Raw genomic sequence first — 27,110 nt, forward strand, 5'->3', positions numbered from 1 at the left:
CCATTCTGAGGACTGTCTTTTCGTCTTGTTTATGGTTTCCTTTGCTGTGCAAAAGCTTTTAAGTTTCATTAGGTCCCATTTGTTTATTTTTGTTTTTATTTCCGATACTTTAGGACGTGGGTCAAAAAGGATCTTGCTGTGATTTATGTTATAGAGTGGTCTGCCTATGTTTTCATCTAAGAGTTTTATGCTATCTGGCCTTACATTTAAGTCTTTAATCCATTTTGAGTTTATTTTTGTGTATGGTGTTAGGAAGAGTTCTAATTTCATTCTTTTACATGTAGCTGTCCAGTTTTCCCAGCACCACTTATTGAAGAGGCTGTCTCTTCTCCATTGGATATTCTTGCCTGCTTTGTCAAAGATAAGGTGACCATATATGTGTGGGTTTATCTCTGGGCTTTCTATCCTGTTCCATTGATCTATATTTCTGTTTTTGTGCCAGTGCCATACTGTCTTGATTACCGTAGCTTTGTAGTATAGTCTGAAGTCAGGGTGTCTGATTCCTCCAGCTCCATTTTTCTTTCTCAAGATTGCTTTGGCTATTCAGGGTCTTTTGTGTCTCCGTACAAATTTTAAGAGTTTTGGTTCTACTTCTGTGAAAAATGCCATTGGTAATTTGATAGGGATTGCATTGATTCTGTACATTGCTTTGGGTAGTATAGTCATTTTCACAGTGTTGATTCTTCCAATCCAAGAACATGGTATATCTCTCCGTCTGTTTGTATTGTCTTCAGTTTCTTTCATCAGTGCCTTAAAGTTTTCTGCATACAGGTCTTTTGTCTTCTTGGGTAGATTTATTCCTAGGTATTTTATTCTTTTTGTTGCAGTGGTAAATGGGAGCATTGCCTTAATTTCTCTTTCAGATTTTTCATTGTTAGTGTATAGGAATGCAAGAGATTTCTGTGCATTAGTTTTGTACCCTGCTACTTTACCAAATTCATTGATTAGCTCTAGTAGTTTTCTGGTAGAGTCTTTAAGATTCTCTATGTTTAATATCATGTCATCTGCAAAGAGTGACAGCTTTACTTCTTCTTTTCCGATTTGGATTCCTTTTATTTCTTTTTCTTCTCTGATTGCCGTTGCTAAAACTTCCAAAACTATGTTGAATAATAGTGGTGCGAGTGGACAGCCTTGTCTTGTTCCTGATCTTAGAGGAAATGGTTTCAGTTTTTCACCATTGAGTACGATGTTGGCTGTGGGTTTGTCATATATGGTCTTTATTATGTTGAGGTAGGTTCCCTCTATGCCTACTTTCTGGAGCGTTTTTATCATAAATGGGTGTTGAATTTTGTCAAAAGCTTTTTCTGCATCTATTGAGATTATTATATGGTTTTTCTCCTTCAATTTGTTAATAAGGTGTATCCCATTGATTGATTTGCATATACTGAAGAATCCTTGCATTCCTGGGATAAACCCCACTTGATCTTCATGTACCATCCTTTTAATGTGCTGTTGGATTCTGTTTGCTGATATTTTGTTGAGGATTTCTGCGTCTGTGTTCATCAGTGATATTGGCCTGTAGTTTCCTTTTCTTGTGACATCTTTGTCTGGTTTTGGTATCAGGGTGATGGTGGCCTTGTAGAATGAGTTTGGGAGTGTTCCTCTCTCTGCTGTATTTTGGAAGTATTTGAGAAGGATAGGTATTAGCTCTTCTCTAAATGTTTGATAGAATTCGCCTGTGAAGCCATCTGGTTCTGGGCTATTGTTTGTTGGAAGATTTTTAGTCACAGTTTCAACTTCAGTGCTTGTGATTGGTCTGTTCATATTGTCTATTTCTTCCTGGTTCATTCTTGGTAGGTTGTACTTTTCTAAGCCTTTGTCCATTTTTTTGAGGTTGTCCATTTTATTGGCATTGTGTTGCTTGCAGTAGTCTCTCATGATGCTTTGTATTTCTGCAGTGTCAGTTGTTACTTCTCCATTTTCATTTCTAATTCTGTTGATTTGAGTCTTCTCCCTTTTTGTCTTGATGAGTCTGGCTAATGGTTTATCAATTTTGTTTATCTTCTCAAAGAAGTAGCTTTTAGTTTTATTGATCTTTGCTATTGTTTACTTCATTTCTTTTTTATTTATTTCTGATCTGATCTTTATGATTTCTTCTGCTAACTTTGGGAGTTTTTTGTTCTTCTTTCTGTAATTGCTTTAGGTGTAAATTTAGGTTGTTTATTTGAGATGTTTCTTGTTTCTTGAGGTAGCATTGTATTGCTATAAACTTCCCTCTTAGAACTGCTTTTGCCGCATCCCATAGGTTTTGGGTTGTTGTATTTTCATTGTCATTTATTTCTATGTAGTTTTTGATTTCCTCTTGTATTTCTTCTGTGATCTCTTGGTTATTTCTTAGTGTATTCTTTAGCCTCCATGTGTTTGTATTTTTTACAGTTTTTTTTTCTGTATTTGATATCTAGTCTCACAGCATATTTGTTGAAAAAGATGCTTGATATGATTTCAATTTTCTTAAATTTACTGAGGCTTAATTTGTGACCCAAGCTATGATCTTGGAGAATGATCCGTGTGCACTTGAGAAGGTAGTGTATTCTGTTGTATTTGGATGGAATGTCCTATAAATATCAGTTAAGTCCGTCTTTAACTGATAAAGATGGACTTAACTGATATTAAAGCTTGTGTTTCCTTATTTATTTTCATTTTGGATGATCTGTCCATTGGTGAAAGTGGGGTGTTAAAGTCCCCTACTATGATTGTGTTACTGTCGATTTCCCCTTTTATGGCAGTTAGCATTTGCCTTATGTATTGAGGTGCTCCTATGTTGGGTGCATAAATATTTACAGTTGTTTTATCTTCTTGGATTGATCCCTTGATCATTATGTAGTGTCCTTCTTTGTCTCTTCTAATAGTCTTTATTTTAAAGTCTATTTTGTCTGATATGAGAATAGCTACTCCACCTTCCTTTTGATTTCCATTTGCATGGAATATCTTTTTCTATCCTCTCACTTTCAGTCTGTATGTGTCCCTAGGTCTGAAATGGGTCTCTTGTAGATAGCATATATACGGGTCTTGTTTTTGTATCCATGCAGCCATTGTATGTCTTTTGGTTGGAGCATTTAATCCATTTACATTTAAGGTAGTTATCAATATGTATGTTTCTATTACCATTTTAATTGTTTTGGGTTTGTTTTTGTAGGTCTTTTCCTTCTCTGTGTTTCCTGTCTAGAAAAGTTCCTTTAGCATTTGTTGTAAAGTTTGGTGGTGCTGAATTCTCTTAAGTTTTGCTTGTCTTTAAAGGTTTTAATTTCTCTGTTGAATCGGAATGAGATCCTTGCTGTGTAGACTAATCTTGGTTGTAGGGTTTTCCCTTTCATCACTTTAAATATATCCTGCCACTCCCTTCTGGCTTGCAGAGTTTCTGCTGAAAGATCAGCTGTTAACCTTATGGGAATTCCCTTGTAGGTTTTTGTTGCTTTTCCCTTGCTACTTTAAATATTTTTTCTTTTTTTTAATTTTTGATAGTTTGATTAATGTGTTTCTTGGCATGTTTATCCTAGGGTTTATCCTGAATGGGACTCTGCACTTCCTGGACCTTCCTGGACTTGATTGACTAGTTTTTGACTATAATCTCTTCAAATATTTTCTCTTACCCTTTCTTTTTCTCTTCTTCTTCTGGGACCCCTATCATTTGAATGTAAGTACATTTAATATTGTCCCAGAAGTCTCTGAGACTGTCCTCAATTCTTTTCATTCTTTTTTCTTTATTCTGCTCTGCGGTAGTTATTTCCACTATTCTGTCTTCCAGGTCATTTATCTGTTCTTCTGCTTCATTTATTCTGCTGTTGATTTCTTTAGAGTATTTGTAATTTCATTTATTGTATTGTTTATCACTGTTTGTTTTCTCTTTAGTTCTTCTAGATCCTTGTTAAATGTTTCTTGCATTTTCTCCATTCTCTTCCTGAGGTTTTGGATCATCTTTACTCTCATTACTCTGAATCCTTTTTCAGGTAGACTGCCTATTTTCTCTTCATTTCTTTGGTCTGGTGGGTTTTTACCTTGCTCCTTCATCTGCTGCATATGTTTTCTCTGCCCTCTCATTTTTTTTAAACTTACTGTGATTGGGGTCTGCTTATCACAGGCTGCAGGTTCATAGTTCCTCTTATTTCTGGTGTCTGCCCCCAGTGGGTTAGATTGGTTCAGTGGCTTGTGTAGGCTTTCTTGCACAGGGACTGGTGCCTGTGTTCTGGTAGATGAGGCTGGATCTTGTTCCTCTGGTGGGAAGAGCTTATCTGCTGGTGTATTTTGGGGTGTCTGTGAACTTAGCATGACTTTAGGCAGCCTCTCTGTTAATGTGTGGGGTTGTATTTCTGTCTTGTTAGTTGTTCGGCATGGGGCATCCAGCACTGGAGCCTGCTGGCCGTTGGGTGGAGCTCAGTCTTATTGTTGAGATGGAGATCTCTGGGAGAGCTCTCACTGATTAATATTACATGGGGCCAGGAGGTCTCTGGTGGTCCAACATCTTGGACCCTTTCCCCTAATCTTTTTCGAAAAACCTTGATTTCTTATATTTGTACTGACAAATATATTTGAATGGAAACATTTAATGTAAAACCTTAAAATAAAACTTTCTTTTAAATTGATAAGTGACTGGGACTGTTATTCAGAATCTTTGTGTGTCCAATTTTCTGTTTTTGGTAATGAATTATTTAGAATTTATTCTTTTAATTCTCACAATTTATATTAAGTTTGAAAATATCAGGATTTATAACTACAGTAGGGATAAGTAATAGATATATATCCACTGGCTTATGAAAAACTCCTTTAACTGTAACTCGTCTTTGTTTCTGCTCATATTTAGCAATTTTTTGTCAGTGGTCATTTATTAATGTTTTGAAGAGATAATTCGTAGAAATTCCTAATAATTGTTTGGGTCAGGGAGGCTCAACTTTCATGCCCTAAGGATAAACATTAAATGAGCTGTTGGGGAATTGTTTTATAAGCATCCTTTCCTCATATTATAATATGGTTTTCCATGTAGTTAATTTACTAAATTAAGATCAACAAAATGTTCCTGAAATAAAATATACTCTCCATCTTTCCCTATGAAAACATACATTAAATGGGGTTCTGTTCGTTATGTTTTACCACCACTGCTAATTCCTATATCAAACTTGCATAGTTGTTAAAGACATACTGTCTTCTGCTTTGTAGATGAAGAACATATGGCAGAAAAAAATTATGGTTATTATTAATCAGTCATACACGCTTAAAACAACTTCTAGTTTACACTGTTTTAAGTAGATTATACCCCGGTGCATGATGTGAGAGAAAGAGCATTGATTTTATAGTTAATAACTGTTTGAATCTGGGTTCCTTTGCTTATCTGTAGGCAGCTTACTTAATTTCTCTGATACTCTTTCCTAAAATGAAGATGATAATACTTCCCTGTTAAGTTGTTCTGAGAACTATAAGAGAAATCATACTAGGGCCATAGTACATGCTTGATAAAAATTTGTTCCTTTTCTCCCAGTTAAACTATTGTCTTTTCTTACAACTTCTATCCCCAAAGATTGAAACTTAGTTTCTTTATAAAAGAAATATTTATCAGCAGGAAGAAAAAAGGGCAAATTTGCCAGGCAACTTTTCCCAAATATGCAGTAATATTTGGGATCATTAATAAAACATTGGGTTTTTGACTCTGATTTCAGGTAATTAAAGCCAAATTCTAAACACCTGATTGTCACACTAATGTTCCTTTATTTTATTAAACTAATAGATTTCTATCACATGCCTACTTGTGTAACTGGCTCTGTGTTGAGCAATGGGGAATATGGTAGTGAATAGTACAGCTCTGACATCTCTAGATGAGCTTCATGCACCTTTGGAATCCTTTATATTTTAAGTAGTAGCTCTTAGTTGTAATTAATGTGTGTATTTTCCGGGGAAGTACCATTGTTTCGATAGATTCTCAATGTGTCCTGTGACACGACGGTATTTCAGTTAGCTTTAACTTGACATACTAGTACTATTTTGGACAAATGTAGTGAACCGTTTTATCCATATAGGTCTCTCATTTTGGGGAAGGCTTTGTGAAGAGAGGGCTTCCCTGGTGGCGCAGTGGTTGGGAGTCCGCCTGCCGATGCAGGGGACGTGGGTTCGTGCCCCGGTCCGGGAGGATCCCGCGTGCCATGGAGCGGCTGGGCCCGTGGGCCAGGGCCTCTGGGCCTGTGCGTCCGGGGCCTGTGCTCCGCAACGGGAGAAGCCGCGGCAGTGGGGGGCCCGCGTACTGCAAAAAAAAAAAGAAATGAAAAAGAGGACATCACTGTATATCCCATGGACATTAAAAGGGTAATAAAGGAATGCTGATGCTGTGAATAACTGGATTCCCAAAGATTTGATAACCTAGACGAAATGGACCAATTAATTGAAAAGGACAATGTGCTAAATCTCACAACAGAAGAATAGGTAAAATGCACAAGTCTCTATTAAAGAAATTGGATCAGTAATTAACCTTCTAAAATGGAACACCAGGCTCAGATGGGTTCAGTAGTGAATTCTACCAAACATTTATGGAAGAAATTATACCGATTTTCTTCAGTCTTTTTCAGAAGATAGAAGGAGACAGAATAATTCCTAACTAATTATGTGAGGCCAGTAGTACCTTAATATGCAAACCAGACAAAGATATTATAAAGAAAGAAAATTATAGACTAGTATCTCTCATGAACATAAAGACAAAAATTTTCAAAAAATATTAGCAAATTAAAACCAACAATGCATAAAAAGTATAATACACCATGACCAAGTGGGATTTATCCCACGTATACAAGGCTGGTTCAATATTTGAAAACCAGTTTTCACACATCACCAGGTTAAAGAAGAAAATATTACATGATCATGTCAATACATACATAAAAATCATTTGATAAGATTCAACACCCTTTCATGATTAAAACTCTTAGTAAAGTAGGAAGAGATGGAAACTTCCTTGATTAAAAAATATATATATTGGGAATTCCCTGGCGTTCCAGTGGTTAGGACTCTGCAGTTCCACTGCTGGGGCCCCGGGTTCCATCCCTGGATGGGGAACTAAGATCCCGCGAGCCATGTGACGCGGCCAAAAAAAACCCAAAAAACAAACAACCTGATTTGCTATGGAGGCAGAGAATAAATCCTAATCAGAATTGGAGGATTTCCAGTACTTGGCTTTCAACAAAAGTTAAGGGGCATCTAATAGATTTGTTAGCTGAATATTTAATTTAAAATTATTTTTAAAAAAAGCTACAAAAACCTACATGTAACATCTATTTAATGAGGAGAAACTTGAAGTTTTTCCCACTAAGATCAGGAACAAGGCAAGGGTATCTGCTCGCTTCATTCCTTTGCAACATCATACTGGAAGTTCTAATTAATGCAGTAAGTTAAGAAAAGGAAATAAGAGATACACAGATTGAGAAGGGAGAAATAAAACTGTCTTTTCTTGCCAATGACGTCATTTTCTATGTAGAAAATCTGAAAGAATCAACCAAAAAATCTCCTGGAACTAATTCGTGATTATAGCAGTGTTGCAGGATAAAATGTTAATACACAAATGTCAATCCCTTTCCTATATACCATCAGTGAATGTGTAGAATCTGAATTTAAAAACATAGTACCTTTACATTAGCTCCCCTAAAACTGAAATACCTAGGTATAAATCTAACGAAATATGAAAAAGTGTATACGAGGAAAACAAAATTCTAATCAAAGAAATCAAAGAAGAATCAATAAATGGAGAGCTATTCCATGTTCAGGGACAAGAACACAATATTGTCAAGATGTTACTTCTTCCCAACTTAATCTGTAGATTTCACCGCAATCCCAATCAAAATCCCAGCAATTTATTTGTGGATATCAACAAACTGACTCTAAAACTTATAGACAAAAGACCTAGAATACACAGTGTTGTAGAAGAACAAAGTTGAAGTACTGACAGTACCTGAGTCCATGACTTACTATAAAACTATCATAATGAAGAGAGTGTGGTATTGGCAAGAGAATAGACAAGTAGATCAGTGGGACAGAATAAAGAGCACTGAAATAGACACACATAAATATAGTTAACTTACATTTGACAAAGGAGCAAAGGCAATACAGTGGAGAAAAGATAGTCTTTACAAATGGTGCTGGCACAACTGGACATTCACTTGCAAAAAATTGAATCTAGACACAGAGCTTTACAACGTTTACAAAAATTAACTCAAAATGAATCACAGACCAACATGTAAAATGCAAAACTATAAAACTCCAAGAAGGTAACATAGAAGAAATTCTAGATTACCTCAGGTTTGATGATAACTTTTTTGATGCAATACCAAAGGTGCAATCCATGAAAGAAAGAATTGATATTCTGAACTTCATTAAAATTAAAAAATTTCTGCTCTGTGAAAGACAGTGTCAGCATAATGCAAATATAAGCCACAGAATGGCAGAAAATAATTTACAAAAGACATATCTGATAGAGGACTGTTATTCAAAATATACAAAAAACTCTTCAAGTCCAACAGTAAGAAAACAAACAACCTGATTTATAATGGGCCAAAGACCTTATCAGACAGATGGCAGATCATCACAGGAAAAGATGCACCATGTCCTATTTCATCAGGGAAATGTAAATTAAGACAACAGTGAGGTATTACTAGACACCTATTACAGTGGCCAGAATCAAGAACACTGATAACACCAAATGCTGGCGAGAATATGGAGCAATAGGAACTTTGATTCATCGCTGATGGGAATGCAAAATGGCACAGCCACTTTGGAAGACAGTTTGCTGGCTTCTTACAAAATTAAACATTACCATATGATCCAGCAATCATCTTCCTCGGTATTTGCCCAAAGAAGTTGAAGACTTACGTCTATACAAAAACCTGCACATGAATGTTTGTAGCAGCTTTACTCATAACTTGGCAAAACTTGAGAGCAACTAAGAATATCCTTCAGTAGGTAAATGGATAAACTGAGGTGCATCCAGACGATGGTATATTGTCTAAAACAAAACAAATGAGCTGTGAAGCCATGAACAGACGCGGAGGTTAAATCATATTAATAAAAGAAAGAAGGCAGTCTGAAATTAACTGTATGATTTCAACTATATGACGTTCTGGAAGACATAAAACTATGGAGAAAGTAAAAAGAACAGTGGTTGTCAGGGTTTAGAGAGGAATGAGGGATGAATCGGTGAAGCACAGAGAATTTTCAGAGCAGTAAAACTACTCTGTCTGATACTATTGTAATGATGGATGAGTGTTGGTATATATATGTCCAGACCCGTAGAATGTACCACACTAAGGGTAACCGTAACGTGAACTATGGACTCTGGGTGGTAGTTGTGTGTCAGGATAGATTCATCAGTTGTAACAAACATAATCTTAAGAATGGAGGAAGCTGTGCATGGCCATGGAATACATGTGAAATCTCTGTACCTTCTCAATTTTGCTTAGACCCTAAAACTGCTCTTAAAAAAATTAAGTTCTTGGGCTTCCCTGGTGGCACAGTGGTTGAGAGTCCGCCTGCTGATGCAGGGGACACGGGTTCGTGCCCCGGTCTGGGAAGATCCCACATGCCGCGGAGAGGTTGGGCCCGTGAGCCATGGCTGCTGAGACTGCGTGTCCGCAGCCTGTGCTCCGCAACGGGAGAGGCCACAACAGTGAGAGGCCCGCGTACTGCAAAAAAAAAAGGAAAAAAAATTAAGTTCTTAAGTTTTTTTTAAATTTAATGCTATAACATCATAGTTTTAAAACTTCTGCAATTTCCATTCCTGTGTGTGTAAAATTTATAATATAAATGTATATGAGATGGATAGATAGGAAGTGGTTAACTGAAATATAATTGTATTTTAAGTTTGAACACTTAGATTTAGTAAGTTACTTACAAAATAGTAAAAATCATTAAGTTTCATTTAACCAACATTGCCAACATTGGCAATGAAATTGCCAACATTTGAACATTTTAACCTATCAAACCGGCAGTTATGTATGGCGTAACCAAGTATTATGTTTCAAAAACAAAAATGTAAAAAACAAACAAAAATGTTTGAGCTCTAGCCAGTGTCCCACTCATTTCAACTAATGTTCAAAACATAATTGCTGTGAAAAAATAGTATTTGTTATAGTTATTTCATCACTACTTTAGTCCTCAATGAAAGAGGATAAAGTACAGAAAAATATTTTCTATGTCTGACGAAATAACATGCTATAAGTGATATTATGCTAGGGGATACATCAAGCAATTTTCTTTAGGAATGTAAAAGATGAGCAAAATACATGAATACCATGAAGTGGTAGTTATTGGTTATTAATGATCAGAGAATTTTAGCACATCTTAGACCAGACTTCATTAGGCGATTCTTCAAAATCAGAAAGCGACTGCTGAAAGTGCTTTTATACTAGGTTTGCTAAGAAAGATAAAGTTTTATGCAGACTGTTGAACAGTTTCTTTGTAAAGATATATACATATGGCCCATATTCACATGAAAAAATGTTTGATACCATTATTCATCAGAGAATTCCCAATTTAAACCATAATGAGATACTACTTTACGTCCACTGGAATGACTAAAATGAAAATGACTTACAGTACCAAATGTTAGCAAGTATGTGGACCAACTGGAGCTCTTAAACACCTTGCTGGTGGGAATGTAAAATGGTATAACCACTTACACTTCGGCCATTTGTTCGAATGTTAAACAAACTGTTACCCTATAACCCAGTGATTTCACTCTTAGGTATTTATCTTAGAGAAATGAAACCAAATGTTTACAAAAAACCTTGTATAATAATGTTCATAGCATCTTTGTTCATAATGGTCCCCATATATGGATTATTACTAGGCAATAAAAAGAAATGACCTATAATGCATGCAACTCTGTGGATTTGTCTCAAAGGCATTATCATGTGTGAGAAGCCAAAAAGTACATACTGTTTTATTCCATTTAAGTTCTGGAATTAACTAAACTGATCTATGGTTACAGTGTTCAAAACTGTAATTCATTTTTGCTTTTGGTGGAGGAGAGGGATTGAGTAGGAGGACAGGGCAGGGGGGAGTTTTCTGGGTTGATGTGTAATATTCCTTATCTTGATAGATGTGTGGATTACACAGATGTATGCATGTGTCAAAACTGATTAACTGAACACCTAAGGTCTGTTCATTTCAATGGATGTCAATTATACCTCAATAAAAATATTTTAAGTATTGATAGTGGTTTGACAATCATTTTCAAAGAGCTGATTTCTAAATAGTATACCGAGTTTTCATGAACCCATAATTAGAAAATCTGTCAAGACATGCTGCTAATATAGCACAGTGATTGAAAAGATGGTCTCTGAAGTCAGACTGTCTATAATTCAGTTCTGCCTTTAATATGTACTAACTGTGACCATAAGCAAATTACTGTACCTTTCTGCATGTTCTCACTTTCCTAGTCTTATAAAATGGGGGTAATAATAGTACCTAATTAATCAGATTATATTGGAATTATATGAATTAATTCATGTAATGCTTCTGGAGTAATTCCTGGAGCATAGTGATCACTCACTAATGTTAACTTCTTTGATATCACTCATTAATACCTTCCTTCAGTTTCTTGGCCCCCTTAAGGAATACTGTCATACTCAGTTATCCTCCTTTTTGTCTACTCAGTAATTTGGACTTGCATGAAAAAGATGGAAAATTATTGGTAAACCTTGGAATCATACATTACAGGTGTTTGCTAAAGACTTGCTGTATAACTAACTGTCCTGTGCTCTGGAGGTACAAAGACATGATGCCATTCCTAAGCTCTCCATATTGTGGTAGAAAGATACAGGGAAATAGTAAATGGTAATATAGTGTCATAAATGTGATCTGTGATGGAGATCACTCCAGTGTGCTATGGAGGAACCAGATACCTAACCCATACTTTGCAGATGATACCTATGCTTGGCTGTGTTTTTGTTTTGTCTTTTTTTTTGCGGTACACGGCCTCTCACTGTTGTGGCCTCTCCCGTTGTGGAGCACAGGCTCCGGAAGCACAGCCTCAGCGGCCATGGCTCACGGGCCCAGCTGCTCCGCGGCATGTGGGATCCTCCCAGACCGGGGCACGAACCCGCATCCCCTGCATCGGCAGGCGGACTCTCAACCACTGCGCCACCAGGGAAGCCCTTTTTTTTTTTTTTTTTTTTTTTAATTGAATTGGGCTATCAGGTCAATTGCTTCTGAACGGTTTATCCCTACCACTAACTCTAACTCTGAACATCCCTTAGACTAAGAAAAATCATATTCCACATTATATGATAGGAATATATAATTATATATTCCAATCATATATATATTATATATATATTATACAATTAGGATGATATGTTCTACTTCACTCAAGTCTAGATTAACTTTAGGTACAGATAGTTAAGAATCCATTAAGTCAACATCAGTCAGTCTGCCCATAACTTGAGCTTCCAGCCTTTCCACTTCAATATGTTTCTCCCATCACAGTTAAGAACATCCATGTTTACTTGGATCCAAAACTTGGGAGGCACATCATTAACTTTTCTTTTTCTCTCACTTCCCATCCATTCTTGCAGCAAATCCAGTCAGCTCTCTATGCAAAATGGATCCAGTGTTTAAATGTTCCTCATTCCTTTCATAACTACATTCTTGTCCAAGTCACCATCACTTTTAAAAAATACAATTTAGTGATTTTTAGTATATTCTCAAAGTTGTGAAGCTATCACCACTATCTAACTCCAGGGCATTTTCCTCACCCCACAAAGAAACCCCATACCCTGTGCATTAGCATTTACTCACCATTTTCCCTTTCCCCAGCCCATGGCAGCTGCCAGTCTACTTTATGTTTCCCTAAGTTGCCTTTCTAGACACTGTATATACATAGAATCATACAATATGTGGCCTTCGTGTCTGGCTTCTTTCAGATAGCATAATATTTTCAAGGTTCATCTATGTAGTAAGAATCGGTACTCCATTCCTTTTTATGGCTAAATAATATTCCCCCTTGTATGGATATACCACGTTTATCCATTCTGTGTTTGTCTTTGAAATAATGATTGGAGTTAGTCTGAAATGCACTTTGGACTGAAGAGAACAGAAATGTAAACACCTGAGATCATAAGAGAACATGGCATTTTGGAGGAATATATCTGATTTAATATGCTTCAGTGAAGAAATGTTTTAAAGAAAAGAAAACAATGGAGAGAGGGAGGGCAAAGCAACTGAACTGTTGTTAGAATCCACAGTCTATTTTAAAAGGTCCTGTAGGGACCTCCCTGGTGGCACAGTGGTTAAGACTCCATGCTCCCAATGCAGGGGGCCTGGGTTCAATCCCTGGTCTGGGAATTAGATCCCACATGCATGCCGCAACTAAGAGTGCACATGCCACAACTAAGGAGCCTGACTGCCACAACTAAGACCCGACACAACCAAATAAATAAATATTTTTTTTTAACCCCACAAATTTATTTAAAAAAATAAAAGGTCCTGTAGAGGACCAGATGGCTTCACAGGAGAATTCTACAAACCCCCCCCCCTTTTTTTTTTTTTTTTGGTTTTAATTAATTTTTTTTATTGGAGTATAGTTGATTTACAGTGTTGTGTTAACTTCTGCTGTACAGCAAAGTGGGTCAGTTATGAATTTTACCAAACCTTTAGAGAAGTGTTAACACCTATCCTTCTGAAACTATTCCAAAACATTGCAGAGGAAGGAACACTTCCACACTCATTCTATGAGGCCAACATCACCCTGATATGAAAACCAGACAAAGATATCATAAAAAAAGAAAATTACAGGCCAATATCACTGATGAACAAAGATGCAAAAATCCTCAACCAAATACTAGCAAACCGAATCCAGTAATACATTAAAAGGGGACTTCTCTGGCCCAGTGGTTAAGACTCCACACTTACACTGCTGGGGGTGCAGGTTCGATCTCTGGTCAGGGAACTAATAAGATTTCATATGCCATGTGGCGCAGCCAAAAAAAAAATCTCAGAACGTTGAAAGGATCATACACTGTGATCAAATGGGATTGATCTCAGGGATGCAAGGATTTCTCAATATCTGCAAATCAGCGTGATATACCACATTAACAAATTGAAGAATGAAAACCATATAATCATCTCAATAGATGCAGAAAGCTTTTGATAAAATTCAACGTCCACTTATGATAAAAACACTCCAGAAAGTGGGCATAGAAGGAACGTACCTCAACATCATAAAGGCTGTATATGACAAACGCACAGCTAACATCATACTCTATGGTGAAAAGCTATATAAGTATTTCCTCTAAGATCGGGAACAAGACAAAGATCCCCACTCTCACCACTTTTATTCAACATAATTTTGGAAGTCCTAGCCACATCAATCAGAGAAGAAAAAGAAATTAAAAAATACAAATTGGAAAGGAGGAAACTGCCTTAAACTGCCACTGTTTGCAGATGACATGGTGCTGTACATAGAAAATCCTAAAGACGCTACCAGAAAACTACTGGAGTTCAGCAGTGAATTTGGAAAAGTTGCAGGAAACAAAATTAACATACCTGAATCTGTTGTGGTTTACATATATTTATATACACAAACACATACACATATACGCACAATGGAATACTACTCAGTCTTGAAAGAAATTTTGCCATTTGCATGGATGAACTTGGAGGGCATTATGCTAAGTGAAATAAGTCAGACAGAGAAATGCAAATACTTTATGATATCACTAACATGTGGAATCTAAAAAATACAACAAACTAGTGAATAAAACAAAATATAGGCAGACTCACAGATATAGAGAACAAACTAGTGTTTACCAGTGGGAGGGGGAGGTACAGACTGTTGGGTGTAAGATAGACTCAAGAATGTATTGTACAACAATGGGGAGTATAGCCAATATTTTGTAATAACTGTAAATGGAAAGTAACCTTTAAAAATCGTACTAAAAATAAAAGGTCCTGTAAGAAATTTGGATATAATTTTAATATATGTATATTTATTAAAATACCCTCTAGTTCTAATTTAGGGTTTTTTAAAAATTACTTAGCATACTAAATCTAATTGTAAGATTGAAACAGGAGAAATCCAGATGGGTAGTTTTCTGTTTTCATATAATGGCTATTTTAGGTTTGCATTTTAATACTGTAGTCAGGTTAAAAGCCTTTAGGGGAGTTCTTTATTAATTTTTCTGCTAAATTTTTTTGTTGCTTAGAGTAGTGGAAGTAATTGACATGGATTTTCTAGCAATATTGGCACTCTTGTAATGTTCAGCAGCTTTTAAAAATAGGTATAGTGAAATACTTCAATATTTTTTTCAGTTCCCAGCATGACCTCAAAAAATAACAAATGGGTTGAGGTCATGCAGTTCCCAGCATGACCTCAAAAAATAACAAATAGAATTCTCAGTGAAATATCATAGTAATAACATTAAGTGGATAGAGGCTTAGGTTAGAATCAGGTTGGTCTACTGAAATTCAGAGATAGAAACTTAGCCAAAAATTAATTTATTTAACATATCTGGGTTTTAATTTTCCTTTTTTGTAAAGTGGATGTAGTACCAGACATGATCTTGAAAGTGCATCTAATCTGACCTTCTACTATTAGGTAATTAAAATCCTAAAACTATTCATTTTATTGTATATGCTAATGTGATAGTTATATATAAACGTATTCATTTCCATGCACAATATTTTTAATATGTATAAACCTGTGTTCATTGTCATACACAATGACAAAATGGTTGTCATTTTAATTTCTGAAAGGTGTCAATCACTGGCAATTTTATTACTTTCTTTGGAAGCCAATTTAATAATACTTGAGAGAATCTAGTCTTTTATAGGTAAGGAAACTCAGGGCTAGTGAAGATAGATGACCTGTCCAGGGGTACATCGCCATTTAGTTTAGGAACAGGGATTCTATTCATTCATTAAACATTTTTTTAGAGCCTACTTCATAAGGCAGCTAGCACAGAGGTGGAAACAGGATAGAGGACATATGTGGCATGACAGATAAGAAAACAAGTAGTTTCATCTTAATACTAACTACATAGAATTAGAGGTGCATGCACGGTGCTTTGATGACACAGATGGGAAGATCATGGTGCTGTTTAATTAACTTAGTAGCAGATCTAGAACTAAGTTTCTCAACTCTTAGTCCAGGGTTTCCTTTTTGTTTTCACTGTTACACCCTGTTTATCTGAGCAGGAAAATATTTAAATTAGTTTTCTTGTTTGTAAGTGGCATTAAAATTGACCATACTACACCTGCGGATTTGGTCGAAAAAACAGATAATTGGTAGATTGGTATCTTATTTATTTGGGATTTTCTTGTAATTTTTATTCAAAATGAATTCCCTTCCTGTAGTTGTAAACTCTAATTGACAAAGCAGCATCCATAACTTAAAATTTTGGGTTTTTGAACTGTGTTAGTAGACTTCCTTAGCAGTTTCAAATATTATTCTCTCTGTAGGTGGAAAAGAGTTCTTACTCCCATATGAATCAAAAACTTGAATCATTTAGTTTAAAAAAAATTCTTCTTCAAGGAAGTTTTCCATTGATTTTGTACTCCCTAGACATTGCATAGTATTTAAAAAAAATTATCCAACTTAGCTTTTTGTTTAATTTTTGTTCCTATTGTTCTTTTTAACCAAAGAGATTTGCATTGCCATTCAAATCAATAGAATAGTCTTAAGACTATTCCCCTCTTTGGGGAAGAGTTTATTTTAATATGTATTCATTCCTAATACTTAATTTTAAAATTTAAGGTTAATTAGGGTTAGCTGTACTAGTGTGTTTTTTTGTGTGTTTTTTTTGTGTGTGTGTGTGGTATGCGGCCCTCTCACTGTTGTGGCCTCTCCCGTTGCGGAGCGCAGGCTCAGAGGCCATGGCTCACGGGCCCAGCCGCTCCGCGGCATGTGGGATCTTCCCGGACCGGGGCACAAACCCGTGTCCCCTGCATCGGCAGGTGGACTCTGAACCACTGTGCCACCAGGGAAGTCCTGTACTAGTGTTTTTTGATGTTCTTAATATGTTTTTCTTTTTTCAATTTTAATTTCTAATAGATATATTCTGAAATCTCTTTAGAACAGAAGAAAGATTTTTTAAATTTTATTGAAGTATAGTTGATTTGCAGTGTTGTGTTAATTTCTGCTGTACAGCAAGGTGACTCCGTTATACATATTCTTTTTCATATTCTTTTCCATTATGGTTTATCACAGGATATTAAATATAGTCCCGTGTGCTATACAATAGGACCTTGTTGTTTATCCATCTTATATATACTAGTTTGCATCTGCTAACCCCAGGCTCCCAATTCTCTGACCCTCCCCCCCAACCCCTGGCAACACAGGTCTTAGAAAACAAGAAAGATTTTTATGCTGTCTTTTTTTTTTTTTCCACTTTTTTAGAAATCGAAACGAGTTGGCTGAGACTCTTGCGCTCCTGAAAGCACAAATTGATCCTGTACTATTGAAAAACTCTAGCCAACAGGACAACTCTTCCCGGGAAAGTCCCAGCTTAGAGGATGAGGAGACTAAAAAGGAGGAAGAAACACCTAAACAAGGTTTTTTTTGTGTGTTTTGTTTTGCTTTGTTTTGTAATTTCTTCTCTTTTCTACTCCTCTTCCCAGCTATATAAATTGAAATTCCCTCAATTTGAAAATTTTTAACCCTTCCTGTAAAAGGAGGTACATTTTCCTTTTATTTAATGAAAAAAAAAAAAAGAAACAGCGGCAAAAAACCATTGAGGACTTTGGTCTTTTATATTGAACATTTAAAAAATTTAAATAAAAAATGTTCATATCATCAAAACATAATATCTGTTACTAATTTAAGAGTACAAAATATTAGTGAACTTTTTAAAAATTATTGTGGTAAAATATACATAACAAAATTTTATCATTTTAACCATTTTTAAGTGTACAGTTCTATGGCATTAAGTTCATTTGTGTTGTGCAATTGTCACCACCATTCATCTCCAGACTTACCTTCCCCAACTGAAACTGTGTACTCATTACACACTAATTCCCCTTTCCTCCTCCCCTGAGCCCCAGGCATCCATCATTCTACTTTCTTTCTCTATGAATTTGATTAACTCTAGGAACCTTACTTCAGAGAAATCATGGTAGTATTTGTCCATTTGTGACCGTCTCATTTTCATTGAGCTTAATGTCTTCAGTGTTCATCCATATTGTCCAAGTATCAGAATTTTTCCTTTTTAAGGCTAATATTCCATTGTGTGTATCTACCACATTTTATGTATTCATCTGTCACTGGATGCTTGGGTTTCTTCTACCGTTTTTCTATTGAGAATAGTGCTGCTATGAAAGTGGGTGTATAGATACCTGCTTTCACTTCTTTTGGGTATATACCTGAAGTAGAATTACTGGATCTGATGATAGTTCTGTTTTTAATTTTTTGAGCCTCTGCCATACCATTTTCTACAGCCACTGCACCATTTTACATTCCTACCAATAATGCATAAGGGTTCCAGTTTTTTCACAAGGTACACATCACTTGTCACTTCCTTTTCTTTTCTTTGTTTTAAAATAATAGCCATTCTAATGGATGTGAGGTGGTATCTGTGGTGGTTTTTTTGCAGTACATGGGCCTCTCACTGCTGTGGCCTCTCTCGTTGCGGAGCACAGGCTCCGGACATGCAGGGTCAGCGGCCATAGCTCACGGGCCCAGCCGCTCCGCGGCATGTGGGATCTTCCTGGACCGGGGCACAAACCCGTATCCCCTGCATCGGCAGGCGGACTCTCAACCACTGCATCACCAGGGAAGCCCTATCTGTGGTTTTGATTTGCCGTTTCATAATGACTATAATGATGTTGAACACCTTTTCATGTACTTAGTCATTTGTATATCTTCTCTGGAAAAGTATCTATTCAAGTTCTTTGCCAATTCTTCAGTTGTTTGTGTGTGTGTGGTGTGGATTGGTTTTCTTTGTTTTGTTTTGGGTTGCCCTTAGCAAATCCTTAAGTCTCCAAGAATTATAATTATTAAACTTGATTTCCTGATTGAGCTTCCTAATATGCTTAACTGACCAGATCAAATCGTAACCTCTTCAGAAGGACAGAACCAAGTCCTAACTTTTCTAGAAGCAGAGAAACCAACTTAAATTTTGTCTAACATCATTTTAGTTAATACTTTTTGTTGATAACATACCTTTTAATGACAGGGGAGAGAATTTGCTCTCCTTATTATGCTTTCTTCGTCTACTGTTAGTTTTCCTTTACTGTTTTGATTAGAATCTGAAAGCAATATATTTTTACCTTATTCGCTGCTTTGAGGGAATTAACCATAAAGTCATCCCCTAGCTGCAAGCATTGTATAAAAACAAGTAATTATGCCTTTTAATGTAGGCTATAATGTTCGTACATATTAAGCATTGCTTTTAGCAAAAATCCTGTTTACTGTCCTCCTTTGACCAGTGTTTATATGATTTCAGATATCTTTGGTGGTCTTACTCATAAGCCATATTTCTGATTTGAAAAATTCTTTTCTATATCTTAAAATTCAGTTTGTAGCCTACATCAGTAAAAGTTAATTTTAAAGTACTCTAAACCCACTATTGAATTTTAAGATGTTTTTAAATTGAAGTATAATTGACATATAACATTATTATTCATTTCAGGGGTACAACATAATGATTTGACATTGTATGCCTTGTGAAATGATCACCACAATAAATTTAGTAATTATCTGTCTCCATACAAAGTTACAAAAAACTTTTTCTTGTGATGAGAACCATTAAGATTTACTTTCTTAGCAAATTTCAAGTTTACTATATAATGTTATTGAATTTTCCAGATTTTTTTAGTAGCATCCCTAAGGATTAGTTCTGAGTTTAGACTTAATATTCATTTGGTCATTCATTCCTGTGTTTGCTTCTTCTCCAATGTATTTAAATCAAGACCAAAGAGGTCAAGGCAATAGAAATTTAAGAGGCAATTATTCCTATTAAGTGAACTTAAATTTTACACTGATTTTGAAGGGGGGGTGTCATTGTATAGTTTAAATTAGAAAGAAAAACAAACTATTTCCTCAATAAAGTAAAGCTCTTTCTTGTATTTAATTCTAAAATTTCACTGTTGGGGGCCTTATGTTGGGGGGAATTTCAACAATAACAGCAACTAACATTTATTGGGCCTGTCCTGCTTTTTTGCAGCCTACCAAATGCTTCATGTGCATTTTTATTTAATCCTCTTAATAAAAGGATTAGCAGCTCTTTGAGGTACTACTATTATTATTTCAGTTTTACAGATGAAGGAATTTGGAAGGTTATAAGCTTGCCCAAGTCATATAGATAATAATGTGTCAGAGTCTAGATTTGAACTCTGATTCTTGTAAAGCCTATGCCCTTAACTAGAGTGATCTAGAACTGTACTTCTCAAATTTTAATATGCATGATGTTTACCTAGTGATTTATCTGATTCACCATTTTTACAGAGGCCAAGTTGATGCTGCTGGTCAGAGGACCACAGTTTGAGTATCAAGGTTATAAACAGGCAGTCTTCTCCTAACCTTGAAAACAAATATGGTCATCCCTTGGTCTCTCTGGGGATTGCTCCCAGAACCTCTGCCGATACCAAAATCCAAGAAGGCTCAAGTCCCTTATATAAAATAGAATAGTATTTGCATACCACCTATGCACATCCTCCCTTGTACTTCATTTAAATCATCCATAGATTACTTATAATACCTAATACAATGTAAATGCTATGTGAATAGTTGCCTGTGTATGGCAAATTCAAATTTCGCTTTTTGGGACTTTCTGGATTTTTTTTTCTGAATATTTTCTATCTGAGGATGCAGAGGGCCAACTGGACAACAAAGGCTTTCATACAGCTGTTTCTGAAAATATTTCTCAGTGAATGCTGATGTTCTGACTCTCAGTACAATTAAAAGAAAGTCTGTAGGGCAGGACATCTCTTGGAAAAGCAAAGGAGGGGAGGAGCAAGACATTTAGTTCTCTGGTTTTTTTCTTTCTCTTAGATAGCGTCTCTTCTGTTTCTCTTATTCTAACAGCAAAATAATTCTTATTCATTCGACAGATACTTATTGTGCACCTACTATGTGCCAGACATGATTTTAGGCATGGGAATTTAGTAAACAAGGCAGACTAAAATCCTTGCTTTTGTGAAGCTTACGTTGTAGTGGGTAAAATAGCTGACACGTATATCATCACAATGTGCCAACACTGTTCTCAGTGCCTTTTTTTTTTTTCTCAATCCAGATTTAGTTCGTCAGTAAGATGTTATTGATAACATGAGCTCTGTGGCCTAGTGATTGAGTTGACATCCAGTTTTTGGTTTATAAGAGGAGCAGAACTTAACCAACAGTCAAGTTCTCAGGAGAAGGAAAAAAGCTTTTCTTAGCCCATGGAACATAGATGGCCTAGTCATGGTGTGATGCTAAGAAGCTTTGGTGGGGGGAGGGATTAAAACTTTTAATATTCAGGGAAGGATCTTTACCTTATCAATTAATATTTCCCAAAGACTCCAATTTATTGGGTTGGTGATATAATGGAAACATTTTTGATATTGCAATTTATGAGTTGATTTATTCATTTTTTGTGAAATTGGTTCAATAGGAAATGTAGCAGTTAAGGGATAATCTGGTGCACTTTCCTATACTACATTTGGTATCTAGAAATGGATGTTATGGCCTGCATTCCAAAATAGGTTTTCTGAATTCAGTCTTTTTTTTTTTTAATTTATTTATTTACTTTTGGCTGCATTGGGTCTTCCTTGTTGTGCATGAGCTTGCTTTAGTTGTGGCAAGCTGGGGCTACTCTTTGTTGCAGTGCACGGGCTTCTCATTGTGGTGGCTTGTCTTGTTGCGGAGCACGGGCTCTAGGCGCGTGGCCTCAGTTGCTCCGCAGCATGTGGGATCTTCCCGGACCAGGGCTCGAACCTGTGTCCCCTGCATTGGCAGGCAGATCCTTAACCACTGCGCCACCAGGGAAGCCCTGAATTCAGTCTTAAGGAGAATAATTAATGTTGTTTACTTTGCCTTCCTGAAGTAATATTGACAGAGTGGAGAGAATAGCTACAGGATAAATTACTGTAAACCAAACTAGTAAACCAAAGTTTACTAGTACAGTACTGAAAACTTAATGATGACCTTCAGTTACAAAAATTATGTGAATATCCTGCATGTAGATGCCCTATATATACAAAACCATTCTTTAAAATTCTATCAATTTGAAAATGCCTGATAGAATTTTATTTTTTTAATAAATTTGTTTATGATATTCACAACACTTTTTTTTTTTCAAGATGTTGGGGGTAGGAGTTTATTAATTAATTTATTTATTTTTGCTGTGTTGGGTCTTTGTTTCTGTGCGAGGACTTTCTCTAGTTGTGGCAAGCAGGGGCCACCCTTCATCACGGTGCGCAGGCCTCTCACTATCGTGGCCTCTCTTGTTGCGGAGCACAGGCTCTAGAGCTCAGGCTCAGTAGTTGTGGCTCACGGGCCCAGTTGCTCCGCGGCATGTGGGATCCTCCCAGACCAGGGCTCAAACCCGTGTCCCCTGCATTAGCAGGCAGATTCTCAACCACTGCGCCACCAGCGAAGCCCCGCCTAATAGAATTTTAAAGAATAGTTTTGTGTACAGGGCTTCTATGTTCAGGATATTCATACAATTTTTGTAATTGAATACCATCATTATTTAGTTTTTAGTATTATACTAGCTCTTCATTCTACTCTATGAAGGAAGGAAGGGAGAGAAGGGAAGAAGAAGAAAAGAAAAAGAAACGTTTCATGATTAGAGAAACTGTTGAAGTTTTCTTTTCTGATTGAGTTTGTTGTGCCTAGAATCAGAAGGTGATAATTTAAGTTATCATTCATAATTTTTGGAAAATGTCAGTGGCATGGTTTTTGACTCTCTACAGATTCCCCTATAAAAGGAACATATTGATGGCAAAAATGAAAAACTATAAACAGTATGTGAAATTAAGATCTTAAAGGGACTCGGGTACTCTAGGCCTTATGACTTCTCAAACTTCTCCAACCAAAGCTCCCTTCCAGGACTAAACTCCACACAGAGCTTTGTGCAATCTGCTGGGAATAGGATCTAAATTAAGTACAATAAAGACAATGGAGACAAGCAAAAAAGAAGGTGCAAATAAAAGTATGAGAGAAGGCTAGAGGTAGGTGACCTCGTAAAATAAGTCACTTTAATTTTTAATATAAAAAATGCAGAGCTCTATAGCTGTGAAATTAGAAAAACTGTCTACTTGCCATAAAAATGAGCAACTAAAAAGTTAAAAAAGATCCAGGTCAAATCCCACAGAATTATAATAACAAAATAGAATAAGAAGTAGAATAACATCACTGCAGAGAATGAAAGCTTACCCAAAACACATTCTTACTAAACATATGAAAACTTAATAGGTGGTAGAGTTATGATTTTTCAAAAATCTATGAATAACATCTCAGTCAACAAACACAAGAATTAGTGCCCTTAATAAATAGCAGATGGAAAGGTGTGTGTTTTTTAAAAAAGTTAAAAACAAAAACAAATGAATAAAGAGATAAAGATTTGAAGATACGCAATGAAAATCCAACAGAGGCCCATAAAAAAGAAAACCAAAGCAAGGGAACAGGCAAAAATGCTAAAGACTATGCTTAACAAAACTGCTTGAAATAAAAAAAGGATATGAGACTACATATTTAAAAGACACTGTGTACCTTGGAAAATCAACCCAGAACAACCAACATCAAGACATATTCTAGTAAAATTATTGGGCTTTGAAGAAAGTACTTTGGCAATCCTGACAAAAAGACCAGGTAACTTATAGGGGAAAGAATATAAGACTGCCATCACTATATTTGAAAGCAATGACTTATGCCAGAAGAAAATGCCATAACATATTTAAGGGGGAAAAATGTGAACCAGAGATTTTATGTCTAGCCAAACTGACTTTTACATAGAGGCTGCAGGTAAAGTGCTACTGAAGACCTAATTTCCCATGAGTCTTTTTATAGGGATCTTCTAGTGAATGAGCTTCAGATAGCCAAAAAGACTAACAAAACCTCAATGGTGGGTGATATAGAAATAAATATAAATGTATTCATGTGTACGGTTTAATATACATACATGTATTTCTTACCTCTGTTCATGAGAGGAATCTAAGAACAATGATACCCCAGTAGCAATAAGCACCGTTAGCTTCTAGATTTTTATTTCAAAATATTGTTTTCCATTAAAAGGAACTAGTGCCCCTTAAAGACAAGATTGATTCAGGAGATGGGCAGGGAAAATACAGGATAAGCCTAGAGTATCTTAGAATGACAGAAATTAAGGACATATTCAAAAAATAATTTAGGCCTCTCAGTAGTACACAGTGCCAACTGGAAGGAGCTGTCAGTGGTGAGAGCAGAACTGTTTTAGCAACAACTTTATATGATGATAGATTTTAAATCTTAGAATAAAATATCTATAAGTTCCTACTTATATAAGTACCTAATTGAATAAATAAATAAATGGAGGTGAAGGGACAGGTCTTCCCTGCAGGTGAATGTCAATTAATTCCTTTTGCACTGCAGGGACTACATTTCCCTGCAGTGTAGAAGGAATGAGAATAATACAAATTTACCATTAGGGAAATACTGCAGTAGTAATTGTTGCAGCAAGATCTCTGACAGACACTAAAATTAGTGGGTGCAAATTTGTGGAGAAACAGGATATTAGCACAATCTCAAAGTATCTCTCCAAGACATTTACCTGTTACAAAGGGGGAAATGGTTAACTTTCCAGTGGAATGAGCAGCCAACACCACCGTAACTGAATGATCAAGGTATGTACATCATCATGTAGCCTCTGATATAATGCACAACATTTCTTTTGTGAAATTTTCATCAAAAATGTATATCTTAATCTAATCTTGAGAAAACATCAAACAAGACCAAATTGAGAGGTACTCTCCAAAATAACTGTCAAGGTCAGAAAAGACAAGGAAAGAATGAGGAATGGTCACAGATTGGAGGAGACTAAGGAAACACAAGAACAAAATGAGACATGGATCCTCAAACAGAAAGGATTGGGTGGGAGTTGGGGGAAAAGGCAAAATATAAATAAAATCTGTTTATGTTTAATAGTATTTTACTAATGTTAATTTCCTGGTTTTGATAATTGTGCTGTGAGTATGTAAGTTGTTAACTTAGAGGAAACAGGGTGATGATGTACTTGAACTATTTTTGTAACACATCTATATGTCTAAAATTATTTCAAAATAAAGATTTAAAAAAGAATGTTGGGTGAGCATTAACTTGGTAGTTACATGTAACTAAACCTAAATGACAGATATAGAGAACATGTAGTCTTTAATGGCTGTGTGTTTTCACAGTGGAGCTATAGTAAGACAAAACAAATGGAGAAAGAATGGGAAGAGTACATGCAAAAACTTGTGAACCTTTCATTAAATCACTTTGGTGATGGTGGTGTCATTGTTATTCTGAAAACGTGCATAATATGAGGAAAAAGTAACTGATATTCTAATTATATCATCTGTGGTGTCCTTGAAAACCAAGATTCTCAGTGTGGGAAAAAGAAATAAGATGTAAGACAGAAAAGTTAAGGAAAACAACTATCATTATGAACTCATGGGTTAATTTTATTATTTTCTAGCTCTGTCCACTGAAAAGACTTAAAAACAATGGCCAACCCAGTAGCAGTGAGCATCCTTTAGCACCCAGATCGTGGTCTTGAAATACAGTTTCCCATTAAAGTAAACCAAGGCGTCTTGGAAAAGTGGCTGATTCCAGTTCTGGGGCATAATGAGCCAAGAAACATCCTGTCATTCCAAGTAGTGTGGACTGTATCAAAGTCATTTCAGAAAGACTCAAGAGCCAACTTAAAAAGGTTTCCATTGTCTAAGATGGGACAATTTAAGCATCACAAGGATAATAACTGTAGTGGATTAAAACACATTGAATATGTCTTAAATCCATGACTTCATCATAATACTAATAGAAAAACTGGTTACCTTTGGAGGATGCCAGTAGAGACCAAATTATTATTTTGAAAATTGTTAAATAAACAAAAAGAATTGAACTTTAATCCTGACTTTTCAGTATTAACTGTACCACTGTATAACAAAATAATAAATTAGTGAAGTTTATTTTTATAGGGTTTATAATCACAGATGGAAGATTGACAGAATGGGAATATCATTTTGTAATCCCTAATAAGAAAAGGTTTTAGATACTCAGCATTAACATCTCTTAACATCACAAAAAGAGATGATCACACATTAATGCCTCTTGATAAAGAACATACCACCACTGAAGTAGTTTTGCCACAGAAATTGAACCTGAATCTGATGCAGACTATAGATTAAAGTGATGACTTACAGGGGAAGAAAGGACAGAGGAATATGGGAATGCAGTCAGCAAAATCCAGAAATTATAGAATTGAGTCACCATCAAATTACTTGATTTGGTGACTCAAATAAATTGCAAAAAAAATAAAGGATGGAGGAACAATAGTAGGTTAAAGAGACCTAAAAAAGAAAGTAAAAGGTAAAACTAAACTATAAAGCAAAATAAGGAAGTGATTAATATAAAAGTCAAGGTAATAGTTATACTTGTTAAAGAGGGAATTACTATTGGGAAAAGGCTTGTGTGTGGCTTTTCGGGTGCTGACAGGGTTCTATTTCCTGTTTGCCTTCTAATAATTTATTAAGTGGTTCATTTGTTTTCTGTGGGTGGCTTTACTTTTTAAATTTTTATTTATTTATTTATTTGGCTGCGCTGGGTCTTAGTTGTGGCACGTGGGGTCTTCATTGCAGCATGTGGAATCTTTTTTTTTTAGTTGCGGCATGCAGAATCTTTTAGTTGAGGCACGTGGGATCTTTGTTGTGGCATGTGGGATCTTTAGTTGTGGCATGTGGGATCTAATTCCCTGACCAGGGATTGAACCCAGGCCCCCTGCATTGGGAATTTGGAGTCTTAACCACTGGAGTACCAGGGAAGTGCCCTGTGGCTTTATTTTGTTATACTTAATTATAAACAACTTCTTGATACCTTTTTGGCAGATATCAACCATGCTGATATCATCAATTTTTAAATAAGTTACAAAAGGATTGGCACCAGTTTGTATCCCTTTAACATGCAATAAAATGATATTACTAATGTTTTAGTGAAGGCA

General features: G+C 35.9%; 1 protein-coding gene across 2 annotated transcripts in view; it reads left to right on the forward strand.

Moving 5' to 3' along the window:
* Positions 1-27,110, forward strand: part of RSF1 (remodeling and spacing factor 1) — a 167,110-nt gene that overhangs the window by 97,473 nt on the left and 42,527 nt on the right. For both annotated transcript variants that reach the window (XM_060018209.1, XM_060018208.1), the window contains exon 5: positions 17,360-17,514. In XM_060018209.1, coding sequence (XP_059874192.1) covers positions 17,360-17,514 — 155 coding nt within the window. The remainder of the gene's footprint in view (positions 1-17,359; positions 17,515-27,110) is intronic.

Source organism: Delphinus delphis, chromosome 8 (assembly GCF_949987515.2).
Source record: "Delphinus delphis chromosome 8, mDelDel1.2, whole genome shotgun sequence".
Taxonomy (NCBI): domain Eukaryota; kingdom Metazoa; phylum Chordata; class Mammalia; order Artiodactyla; family Delphinidae; genus Delphinus; species Delphinus delphis.